Here is a 16,750-nt window from a genome sequence, read left to right as displayed (position 1 = left end):
GCCTGCTTTGGACATTTTGTGATATGATATAAAGCTAGTAGTGTATGATTGATAAAATATTGTTGGCATGCGGGGAAAATACGAAAACAACAACACAGTGATGAGAAAAAATATGAGAGGCAAAAATAAAACAAAGTGAAAAGGTTGAATAGAAGAATAAAGAGAGAAAGAGAAGAAGGGGAGCACGGGAGAGCAGAGAGAGGAGCGTGAAAGAAAGAGAAAATGAGAGAGAGAGAGAGAGAGAGAGGGGGAGGGAGGCAAGGAAAGAGGACAAAAAAAGAGAAAGATGAGGGATAACAGAAGAGACAACTAAAGGCAGAAACGGAAAGAATGAAAGAGAGAGAGAGAGAGAGAGAGATGGGGTGACCAAGGTGATGCAAGAGATGAGGATCATTTGAGATGGAGAGAAGAGAGAGGAGAGCAGAGAGGTGGATTTATCTTACCTGTAAACCTATGGATAGGACGGTCTTTGTATAATTATGCTAAAGGCACTGACAGTGCCTTTAAGGGCCACTCTAACCAAAACGGGCTAAAATGAAGAAAAAAACATGTATAATAATTTTGACGGAGATTCCTAACATGACAATGATTTCTCTTAGAAATCATGAATAATTCTGGAATCAAGCTTTAAAAAAGACGACTCAGAACGCTCAGAAAAAAAGCCCAGTTTCGGAGCTGTATTGCGCAACTGTTTATGACGTCACTGCAGGCGCCTCTCCGGTGAAAAGGAGGGTGGTTTAGGCATCAACATGTCTTTAAAAAGGCAAACTATGATATTAATTGTAACAAAAAAGACATTTATCCAAAAAAATTATATGCACTTGATAATCCCAGTACGTTTCTGGCAATTTCGTCATGTTTAATGTAAGATCCTTAGTTGTAGGTCGAATCGGACATGCCCGCAATGACGTCAAATGCGTCATCATGGCCACGTGACCGTATTACCTCTTTTCGAGGGGCGTAGCCCAGCAAGCCCTTTAAACGGACGTCACAGTGCCTTTAAAGGACGCCACACAATATTGTATGTGTGTAAAGTAGATGATATTTTATCACATAACTTTGTCTTCGATTTGTCAAATCAGAAACAAAAATCAGAAATTTAATGATTTTCTCTCTCTTTCACAGACCACAGACAAGCACTAAATACTAAAGTGCAAAAAGTTAGTGCTTGCCTGTGGTAAATTACTACACTGTCGCTCATATACTTGAAATATTTTAGTTTTACCCCAATTTATAGAATTATTTTAAAAATAAATTAAAAATAATAGATCTAGATAATAGCATACATTCTCAGATTTTATTGAATAATAATTTGCCAATGTGTGTTTTGCGTGACTGCTAAAGCATGTGTATGCTTCTATGCTTATCAACTAGGGGACCTACGCCCTTAAGTCATAAATGACAGTAATGAGGATTAATGCCCCACAAAAGGGCACTAATATAGCACATCGACACGGTTTTGATCCTGGGGCCTCACAGTTACGAGGCCATTGCTTTGTCACTGAACCATCAGCGTGTCCACACACAAAACAATTTATCCCGAAACTTTATAACGAAACGTCGTATAAAGAATCATCGTACAAATTTCAGAGTGTCCACACACACAAAAAAGGTCGTATAAATAATCATCGTATATATTCCAGGATGTCCACACACAGAAGAAAGTAATCCTGAAACTCTACAGCGAAATGTCGTATAGGTGCGCAGTATACTACTGCGGTCATGAAATGGAAGCGGAAATGAGAGGTCTGGTCTCCTTTCGCTCGAGGTCACGTTAAGCCTCACCCAGTTAGTTACACTAGTTACACTAGTTACGTCCACACACAACACCTTCCGTGATTAGGCGTGATTAGGCGTGATTCTTTATTGAGTTTCAGTTCGAAACGATGCCCAAACCTGCGTTTCGTTAGACTAGTTTCGTTATACGACGTATCGTTAGTGAGCGTCCACACACACAATTTCATCGTAAAACTATCGCGAAACGGTATAGCTAATCACGCCTAATCACGGAAAATGTTGTGTGTGGACAGGGGCATGACTGTACGCAGCGGGGGCTAGAGTAGGGGACAGTTTCCATAAATTAAAAAAAAAACAGAAAATGCAATAAATTTGCATTTTACCCCGGTCCCCAACATAAACAAATCCTCTTGGCGGCCATGTATTATGGCTCAAGGCATAATTTATTTATAATAAAAGAAGGCTATCCCGTTAGATTTCTTTTGAATTGGAACTACTTCAACAGAATGTGCCAATTTACAGATTGTTCAGACTGACATAAGTATCAAACTTTAAAAAGTTGTCAACAAATCAGTGTAATTCTATTCATATTCAAACACGATTTTCTGAAGATTCGCTTTCACACGTTATCGCATGAAGGCATATTTCCTTTCTATTTTGTCTTTTTCATCTAATGCAAATTTACTTAGGCCTAGTATTTAACGAATAAAACCAATCAATCATTTCACCACAAGGTCGCTTTTCCTTCCTCGCTTAGATAACTCCTAGACTTTACAAGCTTTGGGTTTAATACCGATTCCTGGATTAAATGCGTTTAAAAAAATTCAATACATTGCTTTAATTTCTAAACGATATGAACGAGAAATGAACTTCCAATTGTGAGTATTTTTAGCTCATAATTTTTGGATAGGGGCGGCAAAAATTTATCATTTGCCCAGGTTGCCATAAAAAAAATCCTATACTCGCGCTGCTGACTTTAGAGATAAATTGAATGGGTGATGCTAACAGTATATAAGATTGCAAATACCATCGCAAAATCAAACTGAAAAACTATTTCAATAGACTTGTCGAACATTAAAATGTGCGAATATAACAACGATGCATTAGGTGCATTATATAAGATTGCAAATACCTTCGCAATATCGAACTAAAAAGCTATTTCAATAGACTTGTCCAACATTAAAATGTGCGAACACAACAACGATGCATTAGGTGACCGTAATCCGAATTTGATTGACTCATCCACAGGACCACATCACCTCTACATGATTGATATCTTCATATACCGAAACACGATTGTAGTCCGAAGACTAATAATATCATCATTATATAATATACAATAGGAAACATAACGAACCAAGTGTAAACATTATACATCAAAGATATAAATTAAAAGTAAATAAACCTATAAGGCAGATTGTAGAATATATTATGCATCGTATTGATGACAATAAATAATAAAAAAAAAAGTCATATGCCATTTGAACGAAACAAGATTTAGAAATGGGCCAAAATACATATTATCGAAAAATCGGTTTGGAAGAAAAGTTCTGTAATTAGTAGTCTGCAAAGTAGAAAATAGATGCTTACCAATCTGGTGAGAAGGTTATGAAGGCAGCTTGTTGCGGGTGAAATGAGCTCCTGAATTGATGACTGGAACCGATTGGCTCCCCTTTTATGGAATTATTCCTCGCCACTTTCCCCATCTTTGCGTCTTTGATCATTCTTGTTCGCGTGTAATGATTGATAGGACCGATGAGGTTGGCCAGATGTTTTGATAACTGATAACTTTGTTTTGATTTTAGAGACTTTTTATTCAAGGAGAAATATAAAAAGAGATATATGGGCGGATCTTCTTCTTCTTTTTTTAAATGACCGAGTTTAAGGAAGATGAACCCATTTAGCTCAATGTAAATGACTATTCATTTAGATCATAGATTATCAAAATAATGATGGATACACTTATGACCTCGACAAAATATTGGTTTTTATTTTTGTTTAAGTTCCCCCTTTACCGCGGCGCCAGCCATCAATCAGCAAACAACCCGCATACGATCTTTCCTCCGACTTGGCCTGACAAAATGATCAATGCCGAAGCTTGCGACTTTGAGAATATATCCGGCTTTACTAGACCTAGGTGGGGTTTCAAACTTTTCCGCGCTCCACTATTCCACTATTACAATTCTATTTTTCCTTAGTCTATTGATTCGTTCTTGATAAAATAATCTATGTTGGTCGTAGCCTAGCTTTATATTGTTCATGATAAGCTTCATTAAAATAAGACAACTTTAATTTGTAGGTCATGGAATTTATTTGAATTTTAATATTTAATTTCATTTATTTATTCAGTTCTAATATATGATAAAACTTAATATAATTGAAAGATATATAAAGAGATATAAACTTGTTCATACAGAATTTGCCAGGACTCCAAGATAAGCAAAGCTTGATGCCTTTAATGTGACCCCTGACAAATATTATTGAACTGAATTCAATTTTGAATTGAATTTATTTCTACCCAACATTAAATAAAAGTGTACAAAACGATACATGTACAACCAATTAAGTGGAGGAATAACAAAAGTATAAATACCTATCTAGGTTATCTCCTTAATTAAGATACAAGCAAACAAAATATGTAATATTCATTTGAATCGCTTCATGTAACAATTTCAGGAAACTCTCGCTCTATCAGTTTAGTTGTAGTATACCGACCTGAATCTGATGATCATGGGCGTCATCTACCCTTCAGTGTCTTCATGGAGGAGTTTGGTGAAATGTTGGACAGTTATCTTCTCCACCCATCAGAGATCTTACTCGTGGGTGACTATAATATATGGGTTGACGTCCAGGATGATTCAAAGGCCAGACAGTTTCTGAACCTACTATCGACATATGGGATGAAACAGCATGTCCGTGAACCGACCCACGACCACGGACATACACTTGACTTATTGATCACACGTGAACATGAAAATGTTATATCAAATGTAGTAGTGCAACCTGGTCTTTCAGATCATTTTGCTATACTGTGTAACATTACATTGGAAAAACCTATACCTATTCGACAAAGTTTCTCAACCCGGAATTTAAAGTCTTTGGATAGGCAAAGGTTCTGTAAAGGTCTCCATGTAGCTTTATCTATTCCTGACTTAGATTATGATGTTACATCTATGTGCATTAATTACGATTATTCTCTAAATGCCTTATTGGATCAACTAGCTCCCAGAAAAATAAGAACTATAGTTGTCAAACCCAAGTGTCCTTGGATGACTGATGATATCCGAGAGGCAAAGTGCCTCAGACGGAGACTGGAGCGTCGTTGGAGAACCACTAAAACTGAATCCGATCGGTCTCTATTTATTAAGCAGAGACAAATAGTATCTCATCTCGCTAACCAGGCGCAAAAACATCACTACACATCTGCTGTAGCAGACTGCAGGGGCGATCAGAAGCGGTTGTTTCAAATTATAAATAAACTCTTGAATAGAAAGAAAGATCAAATTCTTCCTAGTAATGTGTCTGATCAAGACTTAGCAAATCGTTTTTCTGATTTCTTTATCAATAAAGTTAGCAATATTCGTCGAATTCTTGACGCTCGTGATAGTACAGGTTATCAGTCAGTGTCAGAAAGTGCCACTCCCTATTTGTCTGACTTTTTACCAGCCACAACTAGTGAGGTTCGGAAAGTCATTATGAATTCTCCACCATCTACATGTGAACTAGATCCTATCCCAACCTGTTTGATCAAAGATTTTTCTAATGAATTCACCCCATACATCACAGAGATTGTAAATTCATCTCTACGTTCTGGCATCTTTCCCGATTGTCTGCAACATGCACTCATTAAACCTCACCTAAAGAAACCAAGCCTTGATAAACAAGAGCTTAAAAACTATCGTCCCGTTGCAAACTTAAAGTATCTTGGTAAGGTAATTGAACGTATAGTATCTACGCGTCTTCAGTCCAGCCTAAATGACCCAAACCTTCAAAACCCCTTTCAATCGGCCTACAAGGAAAACCACAGTGTGGAGACGGCACTGTTGAAAGTACAAAATGACATTTTAAGAAATATGGATAAGGGGAAAGTTACTGCATTAGTTCTGTTAGATCTCAGCTGCGCCTTCGATACTGTTGACCACAATATCTTAATCGACAGACTAAAAAAGATTGGCATTGGTGGAACATGTCTTCATTGGTTTCGTTCCTACCTTTCAAATCGATCTCAAGCGGTTAACCTTCATGATACAACTTCATCGGTTGTTAATCTTCTGTTTTCTGTGCCCCAAGGATCTGTTTTAGGTCCCCATCTGTTTAATGTATATACCTTACCACTTCATGAGATAATCAGTAAACACAATATAAGCTATCATATGTATGCAGACGATCTACAATTATATTTTTCGTGTCTTCCCATTCAGGAACAGGTAGAAAAATGTGTTGAAGATCTTGAAAGTTGTATTCATGATGTACGAAAATGGATGAATGATTGCTATCTCAAACTAAATGACGATAAAACAGAATTTCTCTTGTTAGGCTCCAGACAACAACTTTCCAAGATTGTTATAACTCATATACGTGTTGGTTCTGTGCACATTGCTCCTTCAGATAAGGCAAGAAATCTTGGTGTCATTTTCGATACAAGCATGTCTCTTGATGCACATATTTCAAAATGTGTGAAAGCTGCCAATTATCATCTTCGTAATCTTCGCGCTATAAGGAATTTTTTAACCCCCCAAACCACTCAACAATTGATTCATGCTTTTGTAACATCTCATCTCGATAACTGTAACTCTCTCCTTTATGGACTTCCTAAATACCAAATTCACAGACTACAAAAGGTTCAAAACTCAGCTGCCCGCCTTGTCACTAAATCTAAACGTTCGACCCATACTACTCAAATACTCAAGAACCTTCACTGGCTTCCAATAGAACAGCGTATCAAATATAAAATTCTACTTTTTACCTACCGTTCACTTAATGGATCAGTCCCTGAATATATTTCCTCTCTTCTTAATATCTCTTTAAGTTCTCGTGCAGGTCTTCGTTCCTCTAATTCAACAAATTTAACACAATTAAGAACAAAGAGGAGTTGGGGAGACAGAGCTTTTACAGCTGCTGCACCCCGGTTATGGAACTCCCTACCCCATTCAATCAAAATGTCAGCCAATCAAAATGTGTTCCAAAAACAACTGAAAACCTATCTAATGTCTGAATTCCTTAGTTAAGACGTAGTGTATTTCACAATATGATGTAATTAACGTTGTTGAATTATATTTAATTATGTTAAATCATTTTTGTTCAATGTACTTACCTTGTTAGGCGCCTTGAGCATCTCTTGGGTTGGATATGTGCGCATTATAAATGTTGTTATTATTATTATTATTATTAATATAGGGGGTTCATGGCAAAAGTACAGGAAGAAGAGAAATATGATAGGTAGAGATTGAAGAGTGATTTATTGTGGTGTGTGTGCGTGTGTGCATGCGCGCGCGTGTGTGTGTGTGTGTGTGAGAAGAAAAAAAAGGTGTGCGCGTATGTTATTATTTTTTAACTTTTCTATTTTTAAAAACTTATATATATTTTTTGTTTCTTTTCCGCCTCATGTACACTTTTATGATAATATTGTAGTGTGAGGATCCCAAGGAGGAACAGTTATGTTCTATAAACATTGCTGAATTGGATTGTCCTCCGATTGTTATGTATCATGCACATGTATTTATATTTAACTTTGTATATTTTTCTTTGTATAATATTTTTTTTCTGATTTCGGAAATAAAGACAACAACAACAATATTTCCAAGTCCCTCGAAGAGGAATAAAGCCGCCAGTCCCCTGGCGGCTTCCTTACAAGCAAACACCTTTTTTCTTAGCAGTCTGGTAAAACAAATAAACCACCTAACCAAAATAATCTCTGATCCATTAAGCTACACTGTAAAAAAATAAAAGTCGAAATAACTCAATAATGAATTGAGGAAAAGAATTGCATTATTTTTATTAAGTATATATTACCTACGGCATCTTAAGTAGAATTTACTTATTTTGCTGAATAAATTGCTGAATAAATCGAGTTACATTAGCGTAAATAATTTAAGTATTGTAATCATTTTAGATAATTAAAAAAAAAGCTATGATAGGATTACATATTGCACGATTTGGTACCCATCTAATCTAACAAGTAACATCCACTAATCATTCACCACTTCTATTTAAGATTAATCATAATCACTAATCAATAACACTTCTTCTATTTAAGATTTAACCGTATATATATATATATATCTACCACCATCACAAACTATTACATACGCTTCAATTCGACACATATTGAAAGGCTCCAAATTTTATATATACTTGATCGTAGCATCTTAAAAGGAAAATTGGTTGACAATTTCCTGAAATATGAAGTTTTGATTTGTTTTGAACTGTGTAACAATTAAAAATTGTCTAGTCTTTGCTTAGCCATGTTAAATGAATTAGTAAATGTTTTAAAGTCCTTAAATTTTCATTCAACCACAAAAAAGAATTGTTTTATTTAACAAAGAGTTTAATTTGGTCTTAATGAATATTCATAAATTATGTAAATATTTTTATTACGCACTGCATCGGTCCTTACTTTAAAAAGATAAGAATAATCAACATAAATTGTTTGAGTGATACGTATAATTTCTGATTTTGAGTTAAAATTACTAAATTAATACAAGCTGAAATTACTTAAAGTTCTTATGTATTTGATTTTACTTAAATATTCCACGTATGTTCTACTAAATTGAAAGTTTGAGTTAGCAAGACTTAAATTTAGTGCGTAAGTGGCAAAACTAATGTTTTCAAGTACATTCTACATGAAAAAAATACGTAAAAATTACCAATGAACAAATTCTTTTTTACAGTGTATAAGCACTATTAATGCACTACTTGTTTGGCAAGTTCTGAATAAATCAATATATTTCAGTAACATAACTGAAGCACAGTACATGTACATTTTCTACTTCATTATTTTGTTAGTTCACATCAGAATCCTTGTCCGATTCCATCACCTGTTGCACAGACGACCTTTCTTTCATCTTCTGTCTTACGCTGTTCAGGGTGGCTTGGGTATCTTCTGCATGAGGCGCCCTCTCTAGGATGTCTAAAAGACATTGCTCGGCCTCTTCAAGAAGATCTCTCCTGACCTGTATAACACAGAGGTTGTGCTGGGCCTGCACGTTTGACGAGTCCAGGTCCACTATCCGCTGAAAAAGCTGATGAAAAAGAGGTATATGATATCATGAAAACAATTATGTTCTTTTTTTTTATTCTTCTCCTTCTACTTCTTCTTCTGGTAATCGTAAAAAGGCTATATTATGTAGCCTATCACGAAGATGAATTAAAGATTACAAGTGGTGTGAGGAAGATAAATGATTTTTGAGTGGGATAAGGGTATTAGATGCCTCAGGAGTAGTCCCTGGACATATTATTGTAATAAATTGTTAGTAAAGGGCAATCCAACCATTGCAACCAGCTTACGTTTGTGGTAGCCAAAATATATGAGAAAAAGAATGGCAAAAGTTTTTGATAAATTGACAATTAATAAGACAATGATGAATGTTTGAAGTACGAAATCACCTACTTCTATGCGAATCTTAAAGGGCAATTCAATCCATATCATAATTTACTTGCATGGAAGCGGAAAATTGAGAGAAATGGAATGGTGAGAGTTCTTATAAATCAGACCAATAATAAGAAACTATGAATATTTGAAGTATGAAATCAACTAAATTACATTTTATTTAAGCAATGTAGCGGTAAAAGTAACATATTCTTGCCAATCTGAAAGAAAAAAAGAATATGTGATCAATTTAGCCCTAAAAATAAATCCTGTAATTGTCAAACAAATCTAATACTTACTTGCTGAGATTGGACTTCATCTTGAAGTGAATTTAGCAGGATTTCTCCTAGTAGGAGCATGCTTCTTACAATTTCTGTGTGGTTAGGGTGATGCTGCCAAAAAAAAAAAAAAAAAATCAACATCACTAAAATTTCTTGTCTTTTGTTTTCATCAAAGAATTTAATTAATTTCAATTCATTTTGTATTAACTTCACGATCCATAAAAAAGTCATTGTATGAATTGAGCTAAGGTTCTCTCATTTTTGTGCTTCTATTGAAAGTTTTGAAACCAACTTAAAAAGGTGGATTTCCCAATTAAATATTCTTACGAATGAATAGTGTGGAGGAGGCCTTACTGAGAACAGAATTATGACAATGAGAGTAATCAATACACCTAAAACATATTTGGATGACACGAATGTAAAGACCTTCAATTATTATTCAACTTCGGCCAATTTCAACCGCCTGATGGTGCTGTTTGTGCAACACCTTTTGAAACGTGCGAACATAATATATACATGTATATGACACGTAATACCGAAATGTAATTGGAACATGATTAAAGGCACGACACATACACAAGGGTATTGAAATTGTCCCGAGTTGTCTTTCAAAAGTCGTTGCAATCGTTGGATGATGATGTAAATTCCTTACCTTGAGGAGAGTTTCTAGATACGGTTTGGCTTGGAGAGGGCGCTCTTCTTCAAAATGAATCTTAGCGGTGTTGAAAAGGGCTTGATAATCAGAGGGTCGGATCTAGGAATGTGAAAAGAAAAAGGAGACTCTAGGCCTGTCAATCCAAAATAATTCTCAAATGGCAGTGATTATAATATGCCGTAACTATAAAGTCTTTTTAATACGGAGGCCCACCACACAATGTAATGTTCGACTGCCATCTGAATACAGAAGAGATTCTAAATTCTAAGATAAATAAATGTATTTTAATTGGAACATCATCCTGACTGGGGTTCCTAACAGTAATAAAGCATACTTTTAGAGAATTAAAGGGAAATCTAACCTTTATAGCAAACTACTCTAGAGGAAAGCAGAAAATCAGAAAAGAAGACTGGAAAAAGTTTGAATGAAATCAGACAAAAAATGAGAAAGTTATGAAATTTCCAATTTTCAGACATTCCACTCATGTATAATTTGTTATTCAGAGCATTCCGACTTGTTCATTATTAAAAAAAGTGACACTCGACTACTATGGGCTAATATTGAAACAAGGTGTGAAGAAATTAGTCTTACCTCAAGCGCTTTCTGATAATAGTGAAGAGCTGCTGACGTGTCCTCGTCATCCATAAAAGTCAAGGCTAGAGTAGAATAGAGTTGGACACTTGGAGGATCTATCTCCAGCAACTTCTTTAATCTGAATAGGAATAAGGCGACACATTTAGTAGAACAGGAATGAGTTAAGGGCTAAGTTTGTTTTCTCTTTTAAATTGGCAACAATGATATTTCGCTGTAAATGCTATATTGTTTTTATGAAAATTTGTTTTATCTGAGAGCAATAGGGATGAGCAATAACTATGGCAGACAGTTAAAACATTGCCAATTCGTAGGGGCAGTTAGGAAACAGTGATTTTGAATTTCTGATTATAATGTTACCAAGTCGAGGATTTTAATACTTATTTTTCTTTTTAAACTTCCTGCTGTAAAGCTTTACATGGTATCATAACATGAAAATGAACAGCATGTTAATTTTTCTCTTTAACAAATAGATCGTGTATATCTTTTATGGCACTGAATCAAATGTTATAGAGCAGATGTGGACAATAGTCTCAAAATAGGGACAACGAAAATTGTGTCCATAAGTTTATTGGACTCCAGGGTACTTTAAAGAGAAGGTTGAGTTCTGGGAAGCGGTGAAAAATAATTTGTGAGCGTTATCATTCTTATTATGCAAGTGTGGAAGAACATTAGATAAGACATGTTCCCTTAAAAGCATGGCTCTTCAAATGCCTTCATATTCTAAATATGTCATGTAACATCGTAAAACTCGAGGGGTAGGATTTTTACGCCACGTGTTCGTGTAGTCCCATATACATCTTTATGTGTTCAGTGTTTGTAACTTTACCAAGACTTGGCCAAATTTCTTATCATTTTGATGATTCCAGAACCTTGCAATACCTTGCAATGGATGAACAACCTTTTCTGGTCGATTCCACACCGTTTCTTTCACAATGCAATCGCATGACCAGAACTCAACTTCATCTTTAAGAGTAGTCCCATTTGTATAGCGCTTTAATTCAATACTCTCTTTCTAAGCGCTTTCAGTTCATTTTAATTATTGTTACCATGCTAATTATTGCTAATCCGTCCGCACATGACAATGCACGTGCTCCGCCCCCTGTGGAGTAATATATTATGTATTCTAAGAGTGAAACTTTAGTCAAATACTTAGCCCAGAGTGAGGATTTTGCAGCAAAATTGATTTCAATTGACCTTTGACCTCTTTGGTATGCCCTAGCAGTAGTCACTATTGCTCAAGTGTAGGGAAATTTGGCATACCTTCAAAAAGGAAATTAAGTTACAATTTCCCCTACATTTTCAGAAAATGGAAAAAGAAAGGGGTGCCACGCACATGTCGATCCCATCATCCTCCCCCCTTTTTTAAATTTTGCTGCAATGAGCCATTTTCATTTTACAAATTATTTCATTCACCTGTTACAAACAATTGTATCTCAATAATAAGAATGCCAATTGCACACATTATTTTGTTGCTAGGTAGGATATACCATTATGACTTGCCCTACCTAGCAACATGTAATGCTATTCGCATTCTTGAAATACTATTATCCGTAATAGGTGAATGGAATCATTGATATCCAGGCAATTCACAAAGACGTATGCATTAAATTTGGTTACATTACGAATGTGGCCTCTAGACTCGCTTCTGCGTAGATAATGTTATGCATTACCAATCTATTCAAAAACCCAAAGTAACCGAACATTTAAAGCTTTACACCAGGAAGATTAAAAAGAAAAATAAGTATTAAAATCCCCAACTTGGTAACATTATAATGAGAAATTCAGAATCACTGTTTCCCAACAGCCCCTACGAATTGGCAAAGTTTTACCAGTGTGCCATAGTTATTGCTCATCCAGATAAAACAAATTTTTCAATGTGCCTCATACCTCTTGATAGCAATAGTCCTTCTAGCAGCATTGCCAGACTCATGGATGTAAAGAGCCGATCTGAACAGCGAAATTCTGTGCTGGGGATCTATCTCCAAGGCTTCATCAAAATGTCTGTGCGCTTTGGTTTCTTGCTCCTTTTGAATGGCTATTATAGCTAGCTGAAAGGAGATGAAAACGAATTTTACCAATTCAAAGTTTATGATTTATTTTTAAAAAAATTAATAGAAAAAATAATTAATAACTGTTATATCAAAATGGGACATGTACTTTCAGATATTTAATCAGCAAAGCTTCTGAAAGGCAAAATCTCGAACGATCATCTTGACAATCTAAGGTGTAGTTGATACTGGACACAATTATCCTGCTAAAATTACTATTATCACTATTATTGTCATAATTACCATTGTAGTGACTTGAAGTTTAGGAATAACATCATCATCATAGACAATATTATTATAGTGTAAGTACACTGTATTGATATTATCATCTACATTAAATTATTAATATCATCATCAACATATGATCATCATCATCCTTATTATTATTAGTGTTAGTATACAAATTATCATTTCCATTATTATTATTATTATATCTTTAAAATTATTATTGTTATTGTTGTTGTAGCCATCTGATTGGTCGAAATTGGAGTCGTGATTTTAGCCATTCCCGTAAAGAAGCGAAACATGCTCAAACCGGTTAATAGTCCAAGAGTGAGATCCCTCTAAATTCCGGTTACCATGCAAATAGTTAACATTTGCTGCGATACCCATTGGTTTAGGTGTAAAAATTGTCTTTGTGCGAGCGTGGATACCATACAGTGCTTTTTGTCAACGATTCCCAAATGATCGAAACTTTCAGTCATTTTTCAAGTTAAGATTAACAGAGAGTGTTGGTTAATGACCCCTCGGCGCTCCGCCAAACCCAGGCGCGCCTCAGGGTAATGGCAGGATTTGTACTAGTTCCCTTGAGCATATAAAACAGCCAGGCCTGTAAAAGCAGTCGATATCTCTATATTATTATTAGGAAAACCCCGGGGAAAACTCTCTTGCAGCTGACTCAGACTTTTGCTATCTTGCGTCTACTTCCAGGGCCTCTCACTTTCAGGGCCAATGTTTATTGTAAACCGTATCCGGACACCTAGTCCCTGGACATCCACCCCCGGATAACCAACCCCCAGTAAACTACCCTCTAGGACAACTACCACCTAGGACAACTCCCCCCTAGGGGAACCACCCTCAAGAACGAATACCCCCAGACATCTACCCCGGACAACTACACCCAGACAATTACCCCATAGGACAATTCCCCTCCAGGACATCTTCCCCCGGAAAACTACCCCCGGACAACTTCCCCGGACAACTACCCCCAGACAACTACCCCCTAGTAAAGTTGTCCGGGGGTGATTTTCCGGGTGAATTGTCCTGGGAGTAGTCGTCCTAGAGGGAGGTTGCCCTAGGGGGTAGTTGACTTGGGTTGGTTTATCGGGGGGGGGGGGGGTGGATGGCCAGGGGGTAGGTGTCCTAGAATGTAGTAGGGTGGGCGATCACCGCTCTCCAGAATGTAGATAAAAGTTGATATCTGGTCATGTGATCACATTATGTGATGTCAGAAGCTGTTTGGAAGCAATTGGAGAAGGCAATTATGTACTTAGAATTAAGGGTACGTTTATGCCCAACTTTTTCTGGCCAGAATGAGGCATCTGTTACGCGTTATAGTTCAAAACACGGTTGCGTCCTTTCTCATTTGTGTAGAATCACCGAAAAACGGCGATCGTAATCGCCGATCGTATACTCACAAAAAGGTACGTTTACGACCGGCGATTCTGGGGAAGCATAAACGCACAATCATTTTGTAAACGCGTTTAAATGGGGTCAACGTAGCATGCGCAGTGCAGGTGTGCGAATCAAGCTGCAGACTCTGCACTGCACTTCTCTGGTTCCTCCAGGCATGATTCTGGCTGAGCCAGAATCATGCCTGGAGGAGCCAGAGAAGTGAGCATAAACAGTACACCGTGGAACTGCGATTACGATGAGCGTTTAGGATAAGCGTTTCAAATCGCTCATTCTGCCTTCAAAACTGAGCATAAACGTACCCTTAGAAGTGTTGTAGTATAGTGGATAAGTCACCGGACTGTGAACCACAGGGTACATGATTCGAATCCCCGTCACAGCACTGAACGTCTTATGGCAAGATTAATTAATCTATGTTTGACCAAAGAGATATCTCTTTGCCACACTTGACACAAGGGAGGTACATATACGTGGCAAACATAAGATCCTCGAAAATGCTAGAGATCATGGCAGCCTTGGGTAATAACTGTGGCGCGCCAGGAGTGTCAAGTTTGACAGACGTGAGTGCTTATATATTAAAAGAAAAGAATCACAATTAATATTTTAAATGCTGAATTTCCTGAACTTTAAAGTTTAGCTGGTAACCAACGAAGAGAATTTTCCCAGAAAAGGTGCTGGAACGTAAGCAGCGTGACCAGACGTCCCTTATTTTACGGGATCGTACCCTATTTCAATCATAATTTATGTCCTGCGTCACGAAACAAACATCCCATGTATGTTATTTCAGAATTGCGGTGTAACTGGAATGTATATAATTACAAATTGACATACGTGTAACAACTAAATTATTCCTACCCTTACCAAGTTTTGTAATTGTTTAAATATGTGAAAATTGATGTCCAGATTGGTGTTTCTTGAGAATGTGACATATTAAAGCTTATATCTATAAGAATTCAACAAAGGCTCTATCTTAATCGGTGCACCTTAATTTATTGACTAACCCCCCAAAAGAACTCCCATTAAACTGACAAGGAATATGAATAATGTAGTTGTTAACTGCATATGATACAGTAAGCTACACAGCCAACATATTATGTCACGATAGGGCGGATTCATAATTAACAGCGCCCCCACCGACAAGCTTTGCTATGACAATTGAAATTATTTTACAACCATAACAGATAACATCCTTTTCAGAATACCACCTTTGATAGCATATACTAAATGTGACGGGTAGCATGTTAGAATACAGCGTGGACTTGCACACTACAACGGCTTACTTCGAATCATCGGGTCATCGCGTCGGGTCGCGTTACCTGACCTTTGGTGAAAACATGCCCTTTTATTCACGAAATGTCGGGTAATGTTTTTGAAATAAACCGCTCTCATCTACAAATAGTCTGGTCTAATTTCCCCGACACTTTGTGAAAACCCTACGGCAAATCTACGAAAGGTCGCGTCATCTTCTGCTTTTGTTTCCTGAAAGGTCATGTAACGCGACCACTCGACCGGACGCGATGACCGATGATTCGAGGTTAGCCCACTACATGCAACCAACTTACATTGTAGAGCAAATCTGGAGTGGGCGGTTCTAGTTGGGTTGCTTTTTGATAGAGAGATTCCGCCTCGTCGAACTGGTCTTTTTTCACCATGATCTGTGCCAGATGGACGTAAGCTGCGAAATTTGGCTGCGACCGGATGACCATCCGGTAAAGCTGAAGTATAGAGGTGCCACATCATATTCAAAGGAGTAAAATCATGTGTGGTTGATAGCAGAGTAAAACATGAACCCAAGAGCATTTTCCACAAAATATGACCCTTTTAGCCTAAAAACAAGTACAAAATGGGGTCAAAAATATAGCCCTATCTGTGGCGAAAAATAATATGACCCTTTGTCATGAAATTTCCTGCTCTTTTAAAAATATCATACCCCATTTTACATATCCATAAACGTTATTATTATTATTACTTTATTTGGCAGAAAAAACATGATACAAAAATACAGAAATGAAAATGCAAATCACACAAAAATACATGAACAATGGGTGCAATCTATTAAAGGGCCACTCTAACCAAAACGGGCTAAAAAATGAAAAAAAGAAATGTAGAATCATTTCTGACGGAAATTCCGAACATGACAATTATTTTTCTTAGAAATCATCAATAATACTGGAATCTATAGCTTCAAAAATGACGACTCAGAACGCTTAGAAAA

At 36.6% G+C, this 16,750-nt stretch overlaps 1 protein-coding gene across 1 annotated transcript in view; it reads right to left on the bottom strand.

Annotated features, from left to right (window-relative positions):
• Nucleotides 1-8,589: 8,589 nt before the first annotated feature.
• The window catches only part of LOC583985 (protein O-mannosyl-transferase TMTC3-like), a 35,024-nt gene continuing 26,863 nt past the window's right edge, over nt 8,590-16,750 (bottom strand). The window contains exons 12-17 of the mRNA XM_030988247.1: nt 16,098-16,250; nt 12,743-12,903; nt 10,853-10,973; nt 10,259-10,360; nt 9,625-9,717; nt 8,590-8,978 (exon numbers count right to left, since the gene is read on the bottom strand). Of these exons, the coding sequence (XP_030844107.1) occupies nt 8,739-8,978; nt 9,625-9,717; nt 10,259-10,360; nt 10,853-10,973; nt 12,743-12,903; nt 16,098-16,250 (870 nt within the window). The 3' untranslated portion in view covers nt 8,590-8,738. The remainder of the gene's footprint in view (nt 8,979-9,624; nt 9,718-10,258; nt 10,361-10,852; nt 10,974-12,742; nt 12,904-16,097; nt 16,251-16,750) is intronic.

The sequence above is a fragment of the Strongylocentrotus purpuratus genome, unplaced genomic scaffold, assembly GCF_000002235.5.
Source record: "Strongylocentrotus purpuratus isolate Spur 01 unplaced genomic scaffold, Spur_5.0 spur5_scaffold_17, whole genome shotgun sequence".
NCBI lineage: Eukaryota > Metazoa > Echinodermata > Echinoidea > Camarodonta > Strongylocentrotidae > Strongylocentrotus > Strongylocentrotus purpuratus.
This window is presented reverse-complemented; position numbering and strand designations above follow the sequence as displayed.